Source organism: Chiloscyllium punctatum, chromosome 52 (assembly GCF_047496795.1).
Source record: "Chiloscyllium punctatum isolate Juve2018m chromosome 52, sChiPun1.3, whole genome shotgun sequence".
Lineage (NCBI taxonomy): Eukaryota > Metazoa > Chordata > Chondrichthyes > Orectolobiformes > Hemiscylliidae > Chiloscyllium > Chiloscyllium punctatum.
This window is the reverse complement of record NC_092790.1, coordinates 15725689-15749388: the sequence shown is the minus strand read 5'-3', so window position 1 is coordinate 15749388 and position 23700 is coordinate 15725689. Positions and strand designations below refer to the sequence as shown.

General features: G+C 42.5%; 3 protein-coding genes, 1 long non-coding RNA gene and 1 pseudogene across 4 annotated transcripts in view; 3 read left to right on the top strand and 2 right to left on the bottom strand.

Annotated features, from left to right (window-relative positions):
• Positions 1-3309: 3309 nt before the first annotated feature.
• Positions 3310-23700, bottom strand: part of LOC140470689 (histone H2B 1/2-like) — a 42957-nt gene continuing 22566 nt past the window's right edge. The window contains exon 4 of the mRNA XM_072566712.1: positions 3310-4676. The gene's annotated coding sequence lies outside the window, so the exon portion shown is untranslated. The remainder of the gene's footprint in view (positions 4677-23700) is intronic.
• LOC140470892 (histone H2B type 1-O-like) lies at positions 7275-7756 on the top strand. Its single transcript, XM_072566837.1, has one exon. It carries the CDS (start codon positions 7305-7307, stop codon positions 7683-7685), a length of 381 nt encoding a protein of 126 aa, XP_072422938.1. The 5' UTR covers positions 7275-7304; the 3' UTR covers positions 7686-7756.
• LOC140470760 (histone H2A-like) lies at positions 8713-9215 on the top strand (annotated as a pseudogene).
• LOC140470754 (histone H4) lies at positions 10821-11214 on the bottom strand. Its single transcript, XM_072566786.1, has one exon. The coding sequence runs from the start codon at positions 11183-11185 to the stop codon at positions 10874-10876; it is 312 nt and encodes a 103-aa protein (XP_072422887.1). The 5' UTR covers positions 11186-11214; the 3' UTR covers positions 10821-10873.
• The window catches only part of LOC140470807 (uncharacterized), a 42736-nt gene continuing 30380 nt past the window's right edge, over positions 11345-23700 (top strand). The window contains exons 1-2 of the long non-coding RNA XR_011956731.1: positions 11345-11479; positions 15126-15207. This is a non-coding gene — a long non-coding RNA (uncharacterized lncRNA). The remainder of the gene's footprint in view (positions 11480-15125; positions 15208-23700) is intronic.

Below are 23700 nucleotides of genomic sequence, written 5' to 3'. Positions count from 1 at the left end.
ACTCTTTTAAACAAAAATTCCTGGAACTGCACCTCCAGTTCCATTAACTGCAAGGCTACAGGCTGCGGCAAGAAGATGGGATGAGAAAGGGCTTCTGGGGGTCTTTGGGTTGGCACTGACAAGATGGGCTGAATAGCCCCCTCTGTGCTGTATTATTTTTATGATTCAACAGTTATCAATTGGACCCTGCCAGTCTATGCAGTGTGAATATGCAAATATATTGACCATATAATGAATGTTCCAGTTTGATAACTACACTCACACATTCTCCAAGCAGGAACTGACCGGTATAGATCAATAACTAAACTCACATATCCACATACCAACTTGCATCAGGTAGGCCCCATTTATGGAGCTGTATGGGTGTTGTTTCACTTCTGGCTCTCATTCCTTTGGGCTTAGAATTTAAGAAAAAATGGACCAGGAACAGCTCAGGACAGGAGTGGAATCAGACCCGTGGTTCTGTTTAAATTGCTGGCTTTAAATTAAAAAAAACCTGAATGATGAGGAACTGAATGTTACATTGATGTTGCCAATCACAGCTGATGTTGAATTACAGGAGGCATCTCTTCTGTCTTCCTCCAGGCAAGTATTCAAAGGATCAAGACAATGTAATATTCCCTCAGTACAGAGCCAAGTGTGACCAGCTGCTTCGAACAAACAGCAGGTATGTTACTGCTGTCAGAGCGAAGAACATCCTTTCCACAGTCACAGAGTGGATTGAGTCAGACTTTCATTAAACTCCATTCCCAGAGAGATATGTTCAAACCAAGAGTCAAACACTGCCGAGTAAACAGAAGTTTATATTTTTAAAACTATATTCTAAATGCATCCTACCCAGTTCCAATCAACTTGAATGAATCCTTATCCAAAATATACACTGCATTAAAATCTGAACATCGAACAGTACAGGACAGGAAAGGGTCCTTCTGCCCACCATGTTGTGCCAAACATGCTGCCAAAATGCAATTAAGCTCTTCTGCCTGGCCTAGGTCCATAACCTTCCATTTCATACATGGTCATTTGCTTACCTAAAAGTCCTTTCAATACCCTTATTGTATCTTCCTCCATCTCCACCCCTGGCAGTGTGTTCCACTGCTACCACTCTCTATGTTTAAAAATAAAACTGCCCCTTATGTCTCAGAGTCATAGAGATGTACAGCATAGAAACAGAATCTTTGCTCCATGCCGACCAGATATCCCAACCCAATCTAGTCCCACCTGCCAGCACCCGGCCCATATCCCTCCAAACCCTTCCTATTCATATACCCATCCAAACGCCTCTTAAATGTTGCAATTGTACCAGCCTCCACCACTTCCTCTGGCAGCTCATTCCATTCGGGTGGCACGGTGGCACAGTAGTTAGCATTACTGCCTCACAGCGCCAGAGACCCGGGTTCAGTTCCCGCCTCAGGCGACTGACTGTGTGGAGTTTGCACATTCTCCCCGTGTCTGCGTGGGTTTCCTCCGGGTGCTCCGGTTTCCTCCCACAGTCCAAAGATGTGCAGGTCAGGTGAATTGGCCATGCTAAAATTGCCCGAAGTGTTAGGTAAAGGGTAGATATAGGGGTATGGGTGGGTTGCGCTTCGGCGGGGCGGTGTGGACTTGTTGGGCCGAAGGGCCTGTTTCCACACTGTAAGTAATCTAATCTAATCTAATCTAAAAAACCCATACAACCCTCTGTGTGTCCCTTAGGTCTCTTTTAAATCTTTCCCTCTTAAGTATACTCCTACTTCCTTTATACTCTTCTAAGGATTCACTCCTGTCTATACCTGTTAGGCCCCTTGCTTTGAAGTAAATGCAGTTTAATTTATTAGTCCTACTTTGTCCCTGCTTTCCCTGACTGTTGAGTCGCTTCTGTTCTCAACAGTACCAGTCTCAGATTGATCTCTTTCCTCACTATTTCCGTGGTTCCCACCCATCATTCTCACCCCCCCAACCCACCAACCTTACTACGTTAAATCCCCCCGAGCAGACCGAGTAAATTTCCCTGCCAGTATATTAGTCCCCTTCCAATTTAGGTGCAATCCGTCCTTCTTGTACAGGTCACTTCTACCCAAAAAAAATTCCAATGATCCAAAAATGTGAATCCTTCAGCATACACCAGCTCCTCAGCCATGCATGGGTCTGCTCTATCCACCTATTCCTGCCCTCACTAGCTTGTAGCACTGAGAGTAACCTCCTTTTTAAACTTCTGCCTAATTCTCTGTAATCTCCCTTCAGAATCTCAACTTTTTCCCTTCCAATGTCGTTGGTTCCAATGTGGACAATGACCTCTTGCTGCCTCCTCTTCCCCCATGAGAACATTCTGTACCCTCTCTGAGACATCCTTGATCCTCGCACCAGGGAACCAACACACCATTCTGCTTTTTCGCTGCTGGCCACAGAAACGTCTGTCTGTACCTCGGCCGACAGAATCCCCGAACACAATTGATCTCTTGGAAGCCGACGTACCCCTCATTGCATTAGAGCCAGTCTCAGTACCAGAAACTTGGATTCTCAGGGGAATGTAGCATGTACAGCCATCACCCCTACACTTTCCAAAATGTCATACCTGTCCAAAAGGAAATCAAATATTGACATGAAGAGTTCCACATTCAGACAGATACCCAGAGGTTATTGGACACAGAACGCGAAAGCTCTCAGAAAGTGGTCTGGTTCTAAACATGTGAACAATAAATTCAAAATACAGATGCAGAATATAACTTACAATCAAAAACTGTACTATTGAATAAAGGTTGTGAAAATGATCCAAACTGCTTTACACTGTTGAGACTGACAATGATAGAAAAAGTCTCACTTTCATTTACAGTCAATAGAATTTCGCAGTGCAGGGAGAGGTAATTTGGCCCATTCCCCTGCAACAACTCTACAAAGCGGATCCCATGCAGATGCAGATGTAACTCCATGTTTACCACTGTTAACCCACTGACACTGCACATCCTTGAAGACTACAGGACAATTTACCATGGCTCATCCAGCAAACCTGCACATGTTTGGACCATGCAAAGAAACTAGAGCACTCGGAGGAAACCCATGGAGACATGGGCAGAATGTGCAAACTGCACACAGATAATGAACCAAGGCTGGAATTGAATCTGCATCCCTGGCACCACTGTGTCACCATGCCACCCTGACATGGATGGCAATAGATAAAATCTTATTCATGTTAAGCAACAGAGATTTGAAGTAAATAGATTTCCTGCAGTTTCTGCAAGTGTCATGTTTAAAAGAGGTAAATGTATAAGTTCACTCACTTATTCACAGAGCACAAACTGACAGGTAGAGAAACTTTCAGATACAGATGCAGTCATCCATTCATATAGTTGAAGCTGTCAGGGATAGACTGATGATTGCTCAAACACATTCACATTGCAGAAACTGACAGGTACATTTTGATAACACACCCACATTCCCAGAGCAGAATTTCACAGGTATACATTGATAACGACATTTTTACATTCACCTAGAACCAAATGAGGCAGATTGATAACTAAAATCACATTGACATAGCAAAAGCTGACAGGTAGAAATTGATAATGACACTCTCATATTCACACAGCAGAATCTGACAGGGGCAGATAGATAATTGGACCGTCAACTTCACATCACAGAAACTGACAGAGAGAGATAGATAACTAGACAGTCATATTCAAATTACAGAAACTGATGGACAGATCAATAACTACACTTCCATTTTCACAGATCAAAAAGTGACAGGTACAAATAGATAGGCAAAGGTGGGGACTGCAGATGCTGGAGATTAGAGTCGGGAGTGTGGTGCTGGAAAAGCACAGCAGGTCAGGAAGCACCCAAGGAGCAGGAGAATCGACGTTTTGTTTAAAAGCCCTTCATCAGATGGATAACTACACCAATACATTCACATCGAAGAAACTGACAGGGAAAGACTGATAACTAAACTCATGCATTCCTGTCGCTGAAAGTAACAGGTACATTTCAATATGGACCCCCACGTGTTCACATAACAGAAGATGGCAGGTTGACATTGATAACTACGTTCACATTTTAACAACGCAAAAACTGACATGGATGATTGATTAAACTATCCCATTTACAGACTAGAAACTGTCATATTCACAAGTAAAAACCAACAGGTTTAGGGTGATAACTTCACTCAAGTATGCACATAGCAGAATCTTACTGGGAGAGGGTGATACCTGTCCTCACATATTCAAATAGCAGAAACTTAGAGCTGCAGACTGATACATAGGCTCTCATTGTAAGTATAAAATGGTTGGATATATTCTCATTGGAGTTTTGAAGAACAATGTATGACCTTTAGAACAAAAAAAATGATCTGAAGGGAGTTGATGCTGCGAGTAGGTCACTGCTCATGAGAGAGTCCCGAGTATGGGACACAGTTTTGAACAGGAAGCCTTCTATCTAAGAAAGCAATGGAGAACATTCTCACCTTGTTCTATTCCACAGAGAGCAGTTAGGGTGGAGTTATCAGCTTAATTTATGCTAATGTAGCCATATATCCTTTTTGATACATAAGGGAGTCTTTGGTTATGGGCACTAAACATCAAAATGAGATGAAGACCATAACTGGGAGGGAACCCTCCTGTCTGTTGATTGTTGTGCGGTGCCCATTCATCCGTTGTTGTATCCTTTGCTCGGTTTCCCCAATGTACCATGCCTCTGGGCATCCTTGCCTGCAACGTATAAGATAGACAACGTTGTTATCAATGAGGATGAGCACCTCACCAAGACCTTCCCCACACCTCCACTACTTGCCTTTAAACAACCACCAAACCTCAAACAGATCATTGTTCGTAGCAAACTGCCTGGCTCTCAAGACAACTCCATACAACCCTGTCATGGTGGACGCTGCAAGACGTGTCAGATTGTGGATATAGATACCACTATTATGCGTGGGAACGCGTCCCACCTTGTACATGGCAGGTAGTCATGTGACTCAGCCAACGTTGTCTATCTTCAACAATCAACAGACAGGAGGGTTCCCTCCCAGTTGGGGAACACTTAAGTGGTCCGAAACATTCAGCCTCAGACCTTCGGGTGACCATCCTCCAAGGTGGACTTCGGGACAGGCAGCAGAGGAAAGTGGCTGAGCAGAGGCTGATAGCTAAGTTCGGTACCCATAGGGAGGGCCTCAACCGGGACCTTGGGTTCATGTCACATTACAGGTGATCACCATTGCACTACACACACACACAGATATTCCTACACACACACACACACTCTCACATACACACGGACACAGGTACACACAGACGTGCACACAGACACCCTTATAGACACACACACTCCCATACATGCACCCCTTCACAGACTTAAGACACTCTGCACTCACTACACACACACACATACACTTTCTCACACTCACAACCCCCACCCCAGACAGACAGACACACAGACAGACAAAGACCCACATGCACACATATATTTTGTGTGGTGAATTTGTACTTGCAGAGTTACATTGCACTTTGCTCAAAAACTGCATACATTCATGTAGAACTCTGAGCTCAAAAACTGCATGAATTTATGTAAAACTCTGTTATCTCACTTTTTAGATTAGAATCAATCTAAACATCAGGTCATAGACAGAGAACACAGGGGGCTAACACCTTCAACATATTGTCTCGCTATCACCATTGTTAACAGCTAACTCGAGAATGCAACTTTTAAAAAAAAGGGTTTTGTGATTTACACATGAAAGAAGTGAAACTATCACTGTATTCTAACAGACAATCAATTTTTCAATGTATAATTTCAGTTACATCACACTGCAAATTCTTGCTATAAATGCTGTGTTACGATCGAGCCCTCCACAATCACCTGATGAAGGAGCGTCGCTCCGAAAGCTAGTGTACTTCCAATTAAACCTGTTGGACTATAACCTGGTATTGTGTGATTTTTAACTACGTACAAAGTATTATCCTTTATCAAAATGCTGCAGTTATAAATACAAACCCAACTTCAATTTGCAGAGGCTGATATTCATAGGGTTTGGGAGTGGAGGATAGTGAGTCCTACCTGAGTCTGTCCAAAGTGGTATCTGGGACTTTCAAAATTGACACCGACACAGTAAAGCAACAAGGTACACTTCAGAAGATTTGTGTTACAGTCCAGTAATATGCTGACATGTTAAGACTGTGAAATAGAGTTTACAAAAAAATACAACCCAGAAATAGGCGGGCACAGATTGGAGTCGAGAGTGTGGTGCTGGAAAAGCACAGTAGGTCAGGCAGCATCCGAGGAGCAGGAGAATCAATGTTTCAAGCAGAAGCCCTTCATCTCGACGTTTTGGGCATAAGCCTCTAATCCCCAGCATCTGCAGTTCTCACTTTTCTTGAGGGCACAGATGGAGGAATATTTCGAAGTGGCTGGCAAACAGTGTAACGTTTTACCGCTTACAGAATACAGAATAAAACCCGTCTTGAAATAACACTATTAGACGGAGAAGCAGAGCCTCATTGGACAGATGTTGAGTTAGTGCAAAATGTGTAAATTAGGACACGACAGATATAAAGTTAAGGTGACGCATATATATATAGCATACTAACAGTTGCTTGTTAGCAGGCATTCGTGCAAGAGTGAGAAGTGTTATAAGTCCCTAAATGAAATTGCAAGTCGCCTAAATGAAAAGTGCAGCAACGTGGTTCAGTTACACTGCACGTATTTTCAAAGCACAGAGTTATCGATACGTGTCTGGGCCCACATTTATCAGTCAAGGTCTCAGAAATATATTCATCCCACAGTCAAGACGTGACTCAACTCGTAACTCAAGAAAAGTATTAAATAGACACTTTTTCTTCTCATTTCTCTGCAACACCGTGCAGAGTTGCAAGTGTAGAAAACATTCGCAGTCAGGTTCCAGTCGTTTGTGTATCTTGACAACAAATGTAATCGCAATTTCGAATACGAGATTTTTTTTCACACAGTTCTGTGTTAATTCCAGCCCATACAGAGGGAGAGAAACAGACATGCGGAGCGAGAAACACATCATCACAACAACAAGCAAAAGGAAACCGAGCCAATGCCACAGTCACTTTCTGTGTCACAGACACAAAACAAATCTCCCTCAGTCAGACTGACAGGAACAGAATCACCATCCACTTCACATTTCGTTGCAGATACACATTGGATCCCACACTAACCAATCAGAGAGACCCAATGTTTGGGAACGACTCTGTGTATACCACCCAATCAAGAACCAGGCTTTTCCCCATCCCTCATTAGCATTGATGACGCTGTCAGTCTATAAAGAGGGAGCTCCGAGCCCGCTTTTCATTATTCTGTGACTGAAAATTAGAGGAGCTATGGCTGATGAGAAGAAAGCACAGCAAGCCTCCAAGAAGGGCGCGAAGAAAATCATCAAGAAGGCGCCAGCGAAGGGCGGCAAGAAGAGGAAAAGGACTAGGAAACAAAGTTATTCCATCTACATCTACAAAGTGATGAAGCAGGTTCACCCCGACACCGGCATCTCCTCCAAGGCCATGAGTATCATGAACTCGTTCGTCAACGATATTTTCGAGCGTATCGCGGGGGAGGCTTCCCGCCTGGCCCATTACAACAAGCGCAGCACCATCAGCTCCCGGGAGATCCAGACCGCCGTGCGGCTGCTGCTGCCCGGGGAGCTGGCCAAGCACGCCGTGTCGGAGGGTACAAAGGCGGTGACCAAGTACACCAGCTCCAAGTGAAGGACCGCACTGCACTGAAACATATACACATCCACAACCCAAAGGCTCTTATAAGAGCCACCCACAACTTCCCTGAGACAGCTGAACTGTTTCTTTAAGAGTTGTTTGTTTTAGTTCCCATGTAATTTTTAACAAGGCATTCGAACTTCTTGTGCCATATGCATTTGTGTTAATACGTGCTTTGCAAATTATTCAGGAGCGGGGTGGAGAGAGCAGATCAAGCGCCAGTGAGTCATTTTTCATCTTGCTCGTTCACCCCTGGCAGACAAATGCCCACATCTTTCCGTCCCACGATTGGTGCATTTTACCTTCTGATTTACTTTAAATTTCCAATGTGCGGGTTTGATACGATTTTTCGCAATGTAAATAAAGCTTCCTGCTGTCGATGAGAGACTTTCAAAGCGAACCGAGAGAACACCGACACAGCTCCCAGACTGAAACGTGGAGCTTTTGCTGAATCTGATCGAGAGCGATAAGGGAGAACAGCTTTAAAATATCGTATTAAAAACGTGTTTGCTGAGCCAGAAGAATGTTGTATGCTGCTTTATCGGGGTGGTATTGAAATGTGAAAAGAAAAAAACAGGTTGCAGACTGCAGTGTTTGGTCCGTTTTGTTTCAGCCTCTTCTCCAAGTTTAGAAAATAACCCACTCTCAAGATCAGAAATGGACAGATAACAGTTCGAAAAATGAGGGAGAGTAAGACCGAGTGAAGTACACATTTGTAAATTAACATGAGTATTAATGTTTTTTTAACTTTTTCCGTTTTTATACTTCATTATTCAGGTAAAGCATACTCCTTTGTTTGTAAATTGGCGGGATTTTCAACTTGTAAAAAAGCGGTTGATGATTTAGCGCCGGTACTTTCCACCCTCCTCCCCGTGCCCTCTCCGGATTGGGGAATGAGGCAGATATCTGATTGGGAATTGAAACAACATTAGGAGGGGCTGAACAATGGGACCAATCAGAAACGGCCGCCCCACCATCCCTCCCGAAGGTATAAGAGGCCGCGATGTGGGCGGAGTGCAGCATTCTCTCTGAAAGTGCTTGTGAAAATGTCTGGAAGAGGAAAGGGCAGTGGGAAAGGTCGCGCCAAGGCGAAGTCTCGGTCGTCCCGGGCTGGCCTGCAGTTCCCGGTGGGCCGTGTTCACAGGCTCCTGAGAAAGGGTAACTATGCTGAGCGTGTGGGTGCCGGAGCGCCGGTCTATCTGGCTGCGGTGCTGGAGTATCTGACGGCTGAAATCCTGGAGCTGGCCGGCAACGCGGCCCGGGACAACAAGAAGACCCGCATCATCCCCAGGCACCTACAACTGGCCGTGCGCAACGACGAGGAGCTCAACAAACTGCTGGGAGGGGTGACCATCGCTCAGGGTGGGGTGCTGCCTAATATCCAGGCCGTGCTGCTGCCCAAGAAAACCGCCGCTGCTGGATCTGCTAAAAAGTGAAGAGACCGTTCTTGAATCTGACAACCCAAAGGCTCTTTTAAGAGCCACTCACAGCATCTATGAAAGGGGCTAAACTCTCTTTCGGATTGATTATTTTCATTTTAGTGTGGAGAGCCCTCGCCTCAAAATTAGTCAGTCATAAATAAATTTCGTGCTCCGTTTAATTGGATACTGTTACTGGCTATGATTTGTCATAAAGTGCGATTGCAAGAGTGTCCTGACCTACATGATTTATTATTGAACGGTCACTGCCTGACTGACCTCTGTCTTCAGTTCTAGAATGGCGGCACGAACGTCCGCGATCGGGTTTGACCTCACATTAGAATCACATTTCCTTTAAGTCCAGTTGGAAGAGCTGGTTTGACCCAATGCAGTAGGGAACGGTCCCTGGCCCTCTGCGTTTTATTCTCTACTCGGTTCATATCCAATATGGAGAGACAGCAGATTGATCACCATTGAGACATTTTTTTTCAGCTGTAAAGGCGGGAATGGGGTAAAGTGAGATCAACTCGGTAAAAACAATGACTGCAGATGCTGGAAATCAGATTCTGGATTAGTGGTGCTGGAAGAGCACAGCAGTTCAGGCAGATTTCGAAGCTGCTTGGATGCTGCCTGAACTGCTGTGCTCTTCCAGCACCACTAATCCAGAAAGTAAAGTGAGATTGTCTGATCTTTAATTGCTTTTTTTCGGTTACGAAATCAACGTGTACGTACTGTAAACCTTGCTGCTCTTTTATACGCGATGGCGGGCATTTTCAAATTTGGAAATAAGCCGTTGGCCTCTTGGCGCCATTTTTCCCCTTTCTCTCCTGCCTCCACCTCCCTACTAGCCATGTTAACGCAAAGGCAGTCAATGAGGTGGGTTTTTTCTACAAATATCTAATCCAGTACCAAAATTTGATGCTAAAATCACACTTATTACTATATTTTTTCATAGATTCCGCAATCCCTGAATGAATGTCTCATTAGTTGCAAAATTCACTACCGCTGCCTGCCGTTTTGTTTTTTAAGTAACTTCCGTTAGAAATACTAACGTCCCCCATTGCTTCCTGCTCTCTCAGGATGAGCAAACGAACTTTTGTGCCCGCCGATTGAAACATCTTAAAAGGTAATAACACGGTGTACACCGATAAAATTACAGAACCACATTTTATCAGTGTATTCCTATCACATCCAGAGCATTACTTGCCCGAAAACAATTTGTAATCGCTGCCTGAACGGGCAGATGGAAAGAACGCGCCATTACGACATCCATAGGCTCCCAGAAACAAAACTGAGCCAAATACCATGCTTCGGAAATATAAATACTACAATATGCAATATTAAGGTCTGGTATCCAAAATAAATAAAAGCAACTTCATGGCATGGGCACCAAATACACATTGATATTATTACTGAGATAGACAGGTATTCACGAGAAAATAGGAACGAAGGTTACGGGGAGCAGGCGCAAGAACAAGTTTGAGAACTATCAGCCATTGTAGAACAAACTGGATGGGTAAAAAGGCGTGATGCTGCTGCTATATCTTACAACTACAAGTCACGATGCGATACAGAGTCCACCCACTCGCAGAACACGGTACGAGCACATTTTCAGGATTGAAAAAATTTTATAATCGCTATATGTTAAATCACCATCGACAGTACGCTGTCCCCTCCCCGTCCTCAGGTCTCCGCTCTATATCAGAGGGTTTGGGTGGCTCTGAAAAGAGCCTTTGTTTTCGCTGGAAAAGGGTTGCTTTATGCTCAGCCGCCGAATCCATAGAGAGTGCGGCCCTGGCGTTTCAGAGCGTACACCACATCCATGGCGGTGACCGTCTTGCGCTTGGCGTGCTCAGTGTAGGTGACCGCATCCCTGATCACATTCTCCAGGAAAACCTTCAGCACCCCGCGGGTCTCCTCGTAGATCAAACCCGAGATGCGCTTGACCCCGCCACGGCGAGCCAGGCGCCGGATGGCTGGTTTGGTGATGCCCTGTATGTTATCACGGAGCACTTTGCGGTGCCGCTTCGCTCCGCCTTTTCCCAGGCCTTTGCCTCCTTTACCTCTTCCAGACATCACGATTCTTCACTCCAATCACTGCCGAATGAGAGCCGAGCAGCCTCCCCTTCCTTTTTTTTAATAAAGCCCGGCCCGACCTGGCAGAGAGTAAGAGACGGGTCCAGAGAGGAAACTGAATGACAGATAGAGCAGGGAAATGGCTTTGATCATCCAATTCCGCCTCCAGCAACTGTTCCTGAGCAGAGCTCACGTGTGAGGCCCTCCCCCAGCGCTGCCATTGAGGAGCCAGTGAGTGCAAGAGGTTTGTTAGGAACACCAGGTCCTTCCGACGGGGACGGGGACTGATTCGGGGTGAGTTCAGGGAGAACCGGGGGCTATAATAATAGATAATAGACAATAGATGCAGGAGTAGGCCATTCTGCCCTTCGAGCCTGCACCGCCATTCAATATGATCATGGCTGATCATCCCTAATCAGTATCCTGTTCCAGCCTTATCTCCATACCCCTTGACTCCACTATCTTTAAGAGCTCTATCCAATTCTTTCTTAAAAGAATCCAGAGACTGGGCCTCCACTGCCCTCTGGGGCAGAGCATTCCACACAGCCACCACTCTCAGGGTGAAGAAGTTTCTCCTCATCTCTGTCCTAAATGGTCTACCCCGTATTTTTAAGTTGTGTAAGAGGCCGAGCGGAGCAGGAACTGGTCCCGGAACTTGGAGTGAGCGGGCTGGGGGGGAAGAGAGAGGCCTTTCTCGGGATGTGTGTGGGCCTGCTGAGGGAGACAGAGTGGGAAGAAGCTGCTGTGGGACATTCTTGTGGTTTACAATCCTCTGAACTCTGAAATGTCATTCTGTTTCCCACTGTTTGTTGAAACTGTGCAATGAACAGCGGAATCGAAGACCGACTGTAGGAACGTGAGACTCCTGTTAAAATACATACACAGAGGTCTTAGTAAAAACATTAGATATAGCGCCGTTTTTCACCTTTCCAACCGTCAGTGTACTGGGAGTTGGATATTGAACTGTCAGCATTCTGGTGGTGAGTAGTCCTATTCATGGAGCTGTGCACTTGTTGCTCAGTTTCTAGATTTCACTCAATTCGTATCGGATCGTATGAAAAACAAATACAATCCCCCGACCAGGAGCAGCTCATAAGCAACAATGGAATCAGATCCGTGGTTGTGTTTAAGTCTTTTCTCTGCCTTCTGCATTTAATCATAATTCAAACGGTTTCATTTCTGTTGCCATTTCCTTGTCTTTTGCCTCTAACTCAAGTTACTTCATTCTCCATTGAATTTTAGCCATGTCTGAAGATTCTGACGGTGTTTCCAACATATTTAAATGCTGAGCTAGTGCTGTAATTATCTCTCCTTTCCTCATGGAAGGACACAGCCTTAATTCCAGGCGTCTGCTATTTCCAGCACATTTGTAAAAGCCCCCAAATCACTACTTCCACTCCCAGAAAACTCTTGATGACTGAAAAAGCCATTGCTATCCCAAGCAATGTTTAAACCAAGTGAATTCAAAATTCGGAACAAAAGACACAGACACCGACCACTCGCTGCCTTCGAGTTCAACAACGCTCATCCCAATTCGAAACTGGAGAACAAATCCTGCAAAGAGCCTCCAAACTGGTATGGATCAGGCCAGACCCCCTCAAAACATTTCAAGAAAGTAGCCCGGACCCTAACTGTGCTAGTTGGTTTAAGCGGGTGTAACTCGGATATTCCAGGGGTGATGCAGCTAGTCAAACCACGTGGTTTTAAACAAAGGAGAATTGATTTACAAGATTGCCGAATGCAACAAACAAAAGAGAACAGAATACTAAATAACTTAACCTATCCGAAAACCCGACGGATTATACCAACTTAACTATGTTGTTCCCAATACTTGCAACAATCCCCACAAACACCCTTTGGCACAAAAAGGTAAAATCAAACACAGGGTCTTACAGGAGAGATGTCAGAGACAGTACCAGTATGGACCTGCTTCTTTGGGTTCAGCAGCTTTTTCAACTGCCTGACTACTTTCAGTCCATAGCCAGACAGTTAAAAACCAAATCAAACCAGAGTAAACTGAGCTGGGAAAACTGGGCCACTCCCCTTTCATTGTGCAAGTGTAGTTTTTAATGCTTGAGGCATTATCTGTTAGCTATAATCAAAATGGCCCTAAAACCCCTAAATTCAGACTGTTCAGAGTCTGTCTTTTACAGGCTTGTTCAAGAAGCAGCATCATCACAGCAGACTGGTTCAAAAGGTAAAAGCCATAAGATACAGGGTAATGGTTGATGGCTGCTCATGTGAATGGAAAGCTGTTACAAGTGGTGGTCTGCATGGCTAAGTGTTGGCACCTCTGCTGTTTGTTTTATACATGAAGGATTTGGACTTGACTGTGGTGGACAAGTTTGTGAAACTTGCAGGTGACACAAAAATTGGCCATGTTGTGGATAGCGTGGAGGATAGCTGTAAGCTCCAAAACTATCATAGATCATTTGGAGGAGTGGGCAGAAAAGTGGTAGATGGAGTTCAGCTTTGATAAGTGTGAGGGAATGCATTTTGGGAAGTCAAACAGTAAATGGGAATATAGCAAGAGTTCTTGGTGTGCAAGTACACAGGTCCCTAAAGATAGATGGGGTTGTAAAGAAGGCACGTGGAATGCTCTTCCTTCATGGGCAGAAGGATGGAATACAAAAGTAGGGATATAATAATGAAATCGTATAGGCACTGGTGAGGCTACAACTGAAATATTGTGTGCAGTCAGGTCCCCACATCACTGGAAGGACATCATTGCTCTGGAGAGAGGACAGAGGAGATTTACTAGAATGTTGCCAGGGCTGGTAAATTATAGCTATCAGGAGAGATTGGAGAGGTTGGGGTTATATTCCTTGGAACAGAGGTGACATGATTAAGGAATATTAAATAGTAAATATTAAGTAGTGATCTACTAATGAAGGAGCAGAACGCCAAAAGCTAGTACTTCCAAATAAACCTGTTGAACTATAAGTTGGTGTTGTGTGATTTTTCATTAAATAGTGAGAGGGAGCGATTAGAGGAACCTGTTTCCTTTGGCAGAGATTTCAAACACCAGGGATCATTGATTCAAACCGAGTGGCTGTAGAATTAGATGATATGTGAGGAAAAATGTGTCTTATGCAGAGAGTGGTGGGTATCTGGAATTCACTGCCTGATTTGGTGGTCATGATTCTAAAAGATGAAAGATTTAAACAATTTGGGTCTTTTTCAATATATAATTTCAGTCACATCACACTGGAAACTTTTGCTATAAATTCTGTGTTTTACAATCTTACTCTCCACAATCACCTGATGAAGGAGCAGTGCTCCAAAAGCTTGTGCTTCCAAATAAACCTGTTGGACTATAACCTGGTGTTGAGTGATTTTTAACTTTCATTTGGTGGTGCACGCAGCGACCCTAAACTCTTTTAAACAAAAATCCATGGAACTGCACCTCAAGTTCTGTAAACTGCAAGGCTATGGGCTGTGGCAGGAAGGTAGGATGAGAAAGGGCATCTTTGGGTTGGCATGGACAAGATGGGCTGAATAGCCCCCTCTGTGCTGTATTATTTTTATGATTCGATAGTTATCAGTTGGACCCTGCCAGTCTCTGCTGTGTGAATATGTAAACATACTGACCATATAATTAATGTTACAGTTTAATAAGTGCACTCTCAAATTCACCAAGCCGGAACTGACAAGTATAGATTAATAACTGAACTCACGTACCCACTTGCATCAGGTAATCTCATTCACGGAGCTGTGTGGATGTTGTTTAGTTTCTGGATCTCACTCAATTGGTCTTACAATTTTAGGAAAAAACGGACAAGGAGCAGCTCAGGGCAGGAGTGGAATCAGACCCGTGGATCTGTTTAGTTTGCTGGCTTTAAATAAAAAATCAAAATGATCATTAACTGAATGTTACATTGATGTTGCCAGCTACAGCTGATGTTGATTTACAGGAGGTATCTCTTCTGTCTTCCTCCAGGCAAGCACTCAAAGGACCAAGACAATGTAATATTCCCTTAGTACAGAGCCAAGTGTGACCAGCTGCTTCGAACAAACAGCAGGTATGTTACTGCTATCAGAGCGAAGAACATCCTTTCCACAGTCAGAGTGGATTGAATCAGAGACACATTGAGCTCCATTTCCAGATATGTTCAAAGTCAAACACCACCGATGAAATGGAAGTTTCTTTCTATTTAATCTATATTCTAAATGCATTCTACCCAGTTTCAATCAACTTACATTAAATCTGAACATAGAACGGTACAGCACAGGAATGATTCCTTCAGCCCACGATGTTGTGCGGAACATGCCGCCAAATGAAATTAATCCCTTCTGCCTGCCCTTGGCCCATAACCCTCCATTTCTTGCATATTCATTTGCTTACCTAAAAGTCCTTTCAATAACCTTATCGTGTCTGCCTCCATCTCTGCCCCTGGCAGTGTGTTCCACTGCTACCACTCTCTATGTTTAAAAGAAACTGCTCCATATGTCTCCTTTGAACTCTCCCCGCTCACCTTATATACATGCCTCTTAGTTTTAGACATTTCAACTCTTGGAAAAAAGATTCTGAATATTACCTTAACCATGCATCTCAATTTTAGAGACTTCTGTATATAGGTTTGCTCGCTGAGTTGTAATGTTCATTTTCAGACAGTTCATCACCACACTAGGTAGCATCACCAGTGAGCCTCCAGATGAAGCACTGATGGTATGGCCCAATTTCTATTTGTGTTTCCTTGGGAAGGTGACATCATTTCCTGTGGTGATGTTGAGTCATAGAGATGTACAGCATGGAAACGGACTCTGCGGTCGAACTCGTCCATGCCGACCAGATATCCCAACCCAATCTAATCCCACCTGCCAGCACCTGGTCCATATCCCTCCAAACCCTTCATTTTCATCTACCCATCCTGATGCCTTTTAAATGCTGCAATTGTACCAGCCTCCACCACTTCCTCAGGCAGCTCATTCCATACACGTACTACCCTCTGGGTGAAAATATTGCCCCTTAGGTCTCTTTTATATCTTTCCCCCCTCATCCTAAAACTAAGCCCTATAGTTCTGGACTCCCCCATACCAGGGAAAAGATTTTGTCGATTTATCTTATCCATGCCTCTCATGACTTTATAAAAATCTATAAGGTCACCTCTTAGCCTCCGATGCTCCAGGAAAAACAGCCCTAGCCTATTGAACCTCTTCCTAAAGCTCAAATCCTCCAACCCTGGCAACATCCTTGTAAACCATTTCTGAACCCTTTCAAGTTTCACAACATCTTTTGGATAGGAAGGAAACCAGAATTGCACGAAATATTCCAACACTGGCCTAACCAATGTCCTGTACAGCCGCAACATGATCTCCCAACTCCTGTACTCAATACTCTGACTAATAAAGGAAAGCATACCCAATGCTTTCATTATCCGATCTGCTTGCACTCCAAGGTCTCTTTGTTCAGCAAACTGCCCTGGGACCTTACCATTAACTGTATAAGTCCTGCTAAGATTTGCTTTCCCAAAATGCAGCACCTCACATTTATCTGAATTAAATTCCACCTGCCAATTCTCAGCCCTTTGGCCCATCTGATCAAGATCCCATTGTAATCTGAAGTAACCTTCTTTGCTGTTCACTACATCTCCTATGTTGATGTCATCAGTAAATTTATTATCCATACCTCTTATCCACACATCCAAATCATTTATATACATGACGAAAAGTAGTGGACCCAGCACCGATCCTTGTGGCACTCCACTGGTCACAGACCTTCAGGCTGAAAAACAACTCTCCACCACCACCCTCTGTCTTCTACCATTGTGCCAGTTCTGTATCCAAATGGAGAGTTCTCCCTGTATTCAGTGAGATCTAACCTTGCTCACCAGTCTCCCATGGGAAACCTTGTCGAAGGCCTTACTGAAGTCCATATAGATCACATCTACCGCTCTGCCCTCATCAATCCACTTTGTTGCTTCTTCAAAAACATCAACCAAGTTTGTGAGACATGATTTCACACACACAAAGCCATGTTGACTATCCCTAATCAGTCCTTGCCTTCCCAAATACAGATCCGCTCTCAAAAACAAGACATTGAGAGCTAAGTTCTGTTGATCCTCCAATGTCCACAAAAATAATTGAAAACTTAATTATTCTCCATAATCTTCTTCAGATGTATCCACACTCATTAATGCATAAAGTACACTTGGTACCACTCCAAAATTCAAGCTGAATTCTATCCATATCATTAGGTGTCCCTAACGATGAAAATGGACTACTGCCTGACTTAAGCAGGCACTGCTGTCACCCAGCATTCCAACCTTTGGAAAATAGGGACAGCCAAACATATCAATGAATAGGGTGGTATATCAATCATTATTTCTTTTGTAGCATCACTGCCCCATTTCATGGAGTTGGCAAGCTCCATAATGTCACAGCTATGTGATACAATGACTAGGACAAGTGAATGAGACAAATCACCTATTTAGTTATTCTCCTCTTGCAATTTTTGATTTGCTGAAAATTCAAAGCTTAAAATTAGCTTTCAGGATATGACAAGTAAGATTCCAAAATGTATAGTTAGCAACAGGCTTTAAAGTTAGACACGCATAAATTAATAAATTGGTTAAATGAGGTTAAAATGAAAATAGAGGCAAGGAGATCAATTACAGAAGGGAAGAGAATGATGCAATAAGAAGGATAAAGCAGCAGAGTACAGTTTTTAAAATGTTTTAGTCACTTGTTGGGTTTCCACCCTGAATTAAAGATAATGATTATCTTATTTAGATTATAAATATTAATTAATTATATATTATTTATATTATTAATAAATCAATTGTATTAGCCTGAATCAATATTAGTTGGCAGGATACCTTCACACATTCTCAGTGACCTGTCATATTGATTCATGGCTAATTTAAAACATGACTGCATTCATTCATTGTTAATTAAAGAATGAAAGCTACATTACTGGCCAGTTGAAGAAAGTTTGCATATGATTGGGGGATATGGTAGATGAAACTCCCAAAACTTGGGGAGGTGATTGTGAATGGTTTTATATATATATGTATATTTTTAAAAAAATAACATGAGAAGACAATGTAAGACCACTAAGGTTGAGGAATATATAAATAAGGTTAAAGCAACAAAACTGTAAAATAAATAAAAAACTTAGGCTCGGGATTCCGAGTAGAATCTATGTCTGGCTTACCAACCCTTTTTGAGAATTGGGATTTTGTTCCTGCATACATGCTGAGCCCTGTGGCTATGTGGTTGGCATTGCTGCCTCGTGGTGCCAGGGTCCCAGGTATAATGCCAGTCTTGGATGGCTGTCTGTGTGGAATTTGCACATTCTCCCTGTGTCTGTGTGGGTTTCCTCCGGGTGCTCCGGTTTCTTCCCACAGTTCAAAGATGGGAATGTCAGGTGAATTGGGCATGCTAAATTGCCCATTGTGTTAGGTGTGTTAGTCAGAGGGAAATGGGTTTAGGTGATTTATTCTTCATAGGATTGGTGTGGACTTGTTGGGCCTGTTTCCACACTCTAGGAAATGGAATCATCTCCTGATTGTCCCCAGCCTTAATTTAAAGCATCCACTTGTTGAAACTTTTCCTTCTTTGGAAAATGAAACATTCAGTCTTCATAGTCGATATCATGGAGATGAGTGACTTGTGCCATCCTAAACCAGGGACGAGAGTAATGTTAATGAAGCATGCCCCTGACTGCAAGACCAAACGGCCAAATTTGCTCAGTATGTCCAAGTGTGAAACGGATGCAAATGCAGTAAAATTCTAGGAGTAGCCTGAATACGAACGGCTTGTGTCACAAGACTGAAAAATATGCCTATCTGTCTGATAGAAGTGACAAACAATTGAACAATAATCAAGAAGCTCAATTAACTTTATTTAACCCTATGCTTTTGCAACGTTTTCTGGCTGGAGTCACTGACATGATCCAGACCAACACTACAAACCAGTCCAGGAATTTCCAGTCGCAAATGAGGTGGGATTTGGGTTGGCCAGAACCAGACTGAACCATGATGCAAGTTACAGGTAAAACAAATTATGTTCATCATCCTCACGATCTCAAATGCCATATGCCAGCCCTGATAGGGTTGATTGGAACCAGGATACCCACTGGGGGTGGAACCTACCTCATGGACCTTCCCAATGACAACTGCTGGACAACGCTTTCCCGAGGGGATCCTAAAAATGGGGAAAGGCAGGCCCCAACACTTAGCCTTCATGACTGGCAACAAGACATCAAAAAAGAAACCCAGGAGCAAATGCCTGGCCCTTGCTTTAACTGTTGAAATGTGGCCAATGGGGAGTAATGTGTCCTTAACGTTACCTCGGAGCTGACGTTGGGAATCGACAGACTTTCATCCTATCAAAAGGAAAATCTACTAATATACACTGACTCTTCATTGTGATTTTAATATGATCCACGATTTTGGAGCCTTATAGGAACATTGAAGATTTTTAACTCTGGGGGGGGGGGGGGGGGGGGAGGGGTAGCGTTATAGTAATGATATTTTGTCCAATCAATCTGACATTTATCACGATATCTGGCTCATGCTGATTAAAATGATACTGTTTATAAAGTGATGGGCAAGTATATGCAGCTGCCAAACAGTTAGCCTTACAACTCCAACTTTGATCCCATTGGGTCCCTAGCAAAATCCATTTCAGCACAGTATAAAGGACGGGTATGCCAGACCTGGGTAAGGTGCAAAAATCACGGGGGAATGAGACTGTCTGTTCAGTGCCAATTCACAATGTAGAGGTTGATTTCTCTATTGCTTACTGACTGTAATCATACAGGTTTAGCGTTTGGATTGTTCTCAATATTGTTTTGAAATTTGGAAGTAATTTGCAAATTTCCATTTCTGAAATATTTACAGACACTTTATACTACGATATACTGAATTATCAAGTGATTTGATCTCATACATGGACACTAAGCCTAAATATCTTTGCTTTGTGTATGGAGCTGATAAGAATACACACTGGTTGATTTGATTTACTTTTGGATTGGGCTGTCAGATCTAAGAAAGGGTGTCTGGTTGAGCTATTATCTTCACTTAGATATTTAATACTGAACAGTGATAGTTTATAATTTTAGGACTGTACCAATATTTATATTCTAGGGTTACCTCAATACTAGAAAAATTTCAATGTGGTTTGAAAGCTGTGTGTAATGTTACCATAATTTGGGGACAGCATTGCCCTCCAGTGAATATTTATTACTGGTTTTTCTCAAAATCAGATTTCTACACTTAATTCTAGTTACTGCTAACTAAAGCTGTAGATCAGGCCATTTAATTGGGCACAATGTTAATGTTTATTTTAAAAACAAAGAATACTATATATATAGTATATATTTCAGAACTAATCTAAATTTTAGATAATATAGATTTTTTAAATAGCAAAACTTCAAACAGCATTACATCCCAGCAAAGCTGGATTTATAAAAATAGGTTTGCTTAATTCGCCCATGCCCGGGCTTTTCCATATAAAATAAGAAAATAATGGGAAGGAAGGGAATGCTCGTGCATAATTTAAAATGAACAAACTTTTTGCCAGTATGGGCAATATATTTACTCCAGCGGGCCATTTGAGTTTGATTAATTTGAGAATTATTTATTTCAAAATTGCTCTTAGGGCTTCTAGCCTACTGAAGAGCACAAATTATAGCCTCAAATAAGGTACTCCTGCAATACTCAAACCAGAATATGGGTAACCTCTACCAGATTAGTTTGTGTTACTTCTGTGCTGCTGCCTATTTTAATTGAATATATGTATATTATATATACTTATATACAAAGGAAGAAATAGTTTATAATTTATTACAATGGACACTTCATGGTCTCCAACCTTGCAAAGGGGGAGATGATAAAGATCGAATTTGACCTGCTGTTGGACTTGCCATTGCCAGCATTGGTACACAAGAAGGGACAGTTTACCTGTGCGATCCTGACCAAACAGTGACTGTGTATCAACTATGTCAGGAAGGCGTCCTTGTGTGCCAAAAGACTGAATGTTGCCAAGAAAGACTTTTGCAGTTGTCGACCGCATTAAAAAAAAATTAACAGGTCATTTACAGAACAAGTCTAAATGGTCTTTACCATGTAAAACTGTTGTGTGCCAGTTTGATTACATTTGTACTATGGGCATCCCTGATAAGCCTGATGTCCTTTCAGATAGATCATGTAGTAAAAGAGAAGGGGGGGGGGGGGTGGAGGAGGAATGTTTCTAGAAACCCATAATAAAATTTTTGGAAAGGATGAAGTAATTTGTTATGTCCTTACTTCAGTAAGAGACTCCCTGACCCCTTTTTATCCTTCCAAATCCTAACATGGGGGTATGGAATAGTACTAAAGTATTTACATGAGGTAATATCTTTTTTAGTTATTACCTATCCCCACCTGCTACTTGTTTATGGACTTCCTCGAATAAATCCGCAATATCCTATCCAAATTACTGCAAGGGTAAGGAATGGGGGTGCGCTTATTTTAGATTTTTAGATTACTTACAGTGTGGAAACAGGCCCTTCGGCCCAACAAATCCACACTGACCCACTGAAGTGCAATCTACCCAGACTCATTCCCCTACATTTACCCCTTTACCTAACACTACAGGCAATTTAGCATGGCCAATTTACCTAACCTGCACATTTTTGGAATGTGGGAGGAAACTGGAGCACCCAGAGGAAACCCATGCAGACATAGCGAGAATGTGCAAACTCCACACAGTCAGTTACCTGAGGCAGAAATTGAACCCGGGTCTCTGGCACTGTGAGGCAGCAGTTCTAACCACTGTGCCACCGTGCCGCCCAGAATGTTGTGTTAGTTATGTTAGACTGCCTAAATTTTTTTTTGTGCGATGATTAAATGTATTAGTCGTCACTACTTTTCTGAAGGACCTTGCATCTCATTTCTATGCCTTAACGAAAATGTATCCATATTGTCACTGGAATTCAAAGTCTACATGGAGAGGGTAACAACACACACCTTCATTATGATACCCCTAACGGCACCAAGTATTGGAGGGGAAGAACCATTTTGGGATGTTGACGATGTTTCTTATCAAGAAACTCACTTCATTGGCGCTGGATGATTTTCACCTTCAGCACCCAGAGCCGAATTATGTAATCATGGATTATCCACGTACCCCAGGAAGTCACAAATATAGGCCTGCATCTCACGGAGAAGGTCCTTCTATTGCCTATGCTAAACCTGGATTTCTTTTTCAGTTATAATAAGGCAGCTAACTACCTTGTCCTGAATAGAGTATGCAGTCCTCGTGTCGTAGCTGTAGGAACACTATTTCCAACTCCTGTTCCATGTCCAATTACATGGCAATGAAATCATAATTCCCCTTTTAAATATTCAGTTTCTCCTGACTTTTGCACAGAATGGAAGAATCCAAAGACCATATCAAGAAGTAAAACACACTCATTGACATATGCAGCTCTTAGTGTTCTTTCATTAGGAGAGTCATTAAGAATTATTAGTCATCAAAACCATAATTATCTCATTGATGGACTCACAATTTTGGGAATGAGACAACTGCAACCTTAATAGAAATTAAGGGCATGCTTTCAGAATTACGCCTATTTGCCCAACAAAACCGATTATGTTTTTGCGAAGGAAGGTGGAGTTTGCATTATAATTAAAGGAAAATGCATTATGAGGGTTACTGATCTTTTCGAAAACATTACTAGACATATTGATAATATTCACACTTTTATCAACCAAATGAACGAAAGTGCGGGATGGGAAGACTGGGGTTTGGCTCATGGTACAACTGATTAATTAGTTGTATGGTCTTTGTATGGTCCTATTGTTTTAATTGGTCTTTTTATTGGTATTGCTATAGTTAAGTGTATTATTGCTAAAATATTAACTTCTCTTGACAATATTGGCTCTACCCAGAAAATGCTCCTTCTCCACTTAAATGAAGACGAGAAACACCATTGCCTGACCTTAGTTCCCCTTCGGAGAAGAGGGAGTATGGCAGTCTTTTGCTGCTATTGAATTGAATTGATTTGATTTGATCTATGCCTTCATGGTGTGGTCATAAAATGACCAGAGGGGGGAATGAGGATCTAAAATTGGAATTTAGGCAACAAAATATGTAGATTTTTATTTCAACAAAATGGTTTCTCGATTTAAAAGAATACTACAAAATGGCCTATAAACCAAACTGCTGATTTGCAGAATTAACTTGCAGTTCAAAGATAAGAGGATAATAGAGTTTTCATAAGATGAATACTGACACATTAATTGACCATTTGAACTAACCTTGAACTAATACATGGCATGACAATTCACATGAATTAGATATCCTTAAAGAAAATATCATTGGATTAACTTGCTGTAAATCATGTCACCTTATTATATGTGATTAGTCTTTCTTGTAATTATGTTTTTTAAGAAATAGTGCAGCCTTAATTAATGTGTAATTTTCAAATATAATTGCGCAACTTCATCACGGAACACAGAAGCTTCAAACTCTATGTTGCGTCAAGGCACCTTAATTCAATAAACTAATGAACCGCATTTTTTGAA

Coding starts and splice junctions, on each gene's coding strand:
- LOC140470892 (XM_072566837.1), top strand. CDS start 7,305: ATGGCTGATGAGAAGAAAGCACAGCAAGCCTCCAAGAAGGGCGCGAAG.
- LOC140470754 (XM_072566786.1), bottom strand. CDS start 11,185: ATGTCTGGAAGAGGTAAAGGAGGCAAAGGCCTGGGAAAAGGCGGAGCG.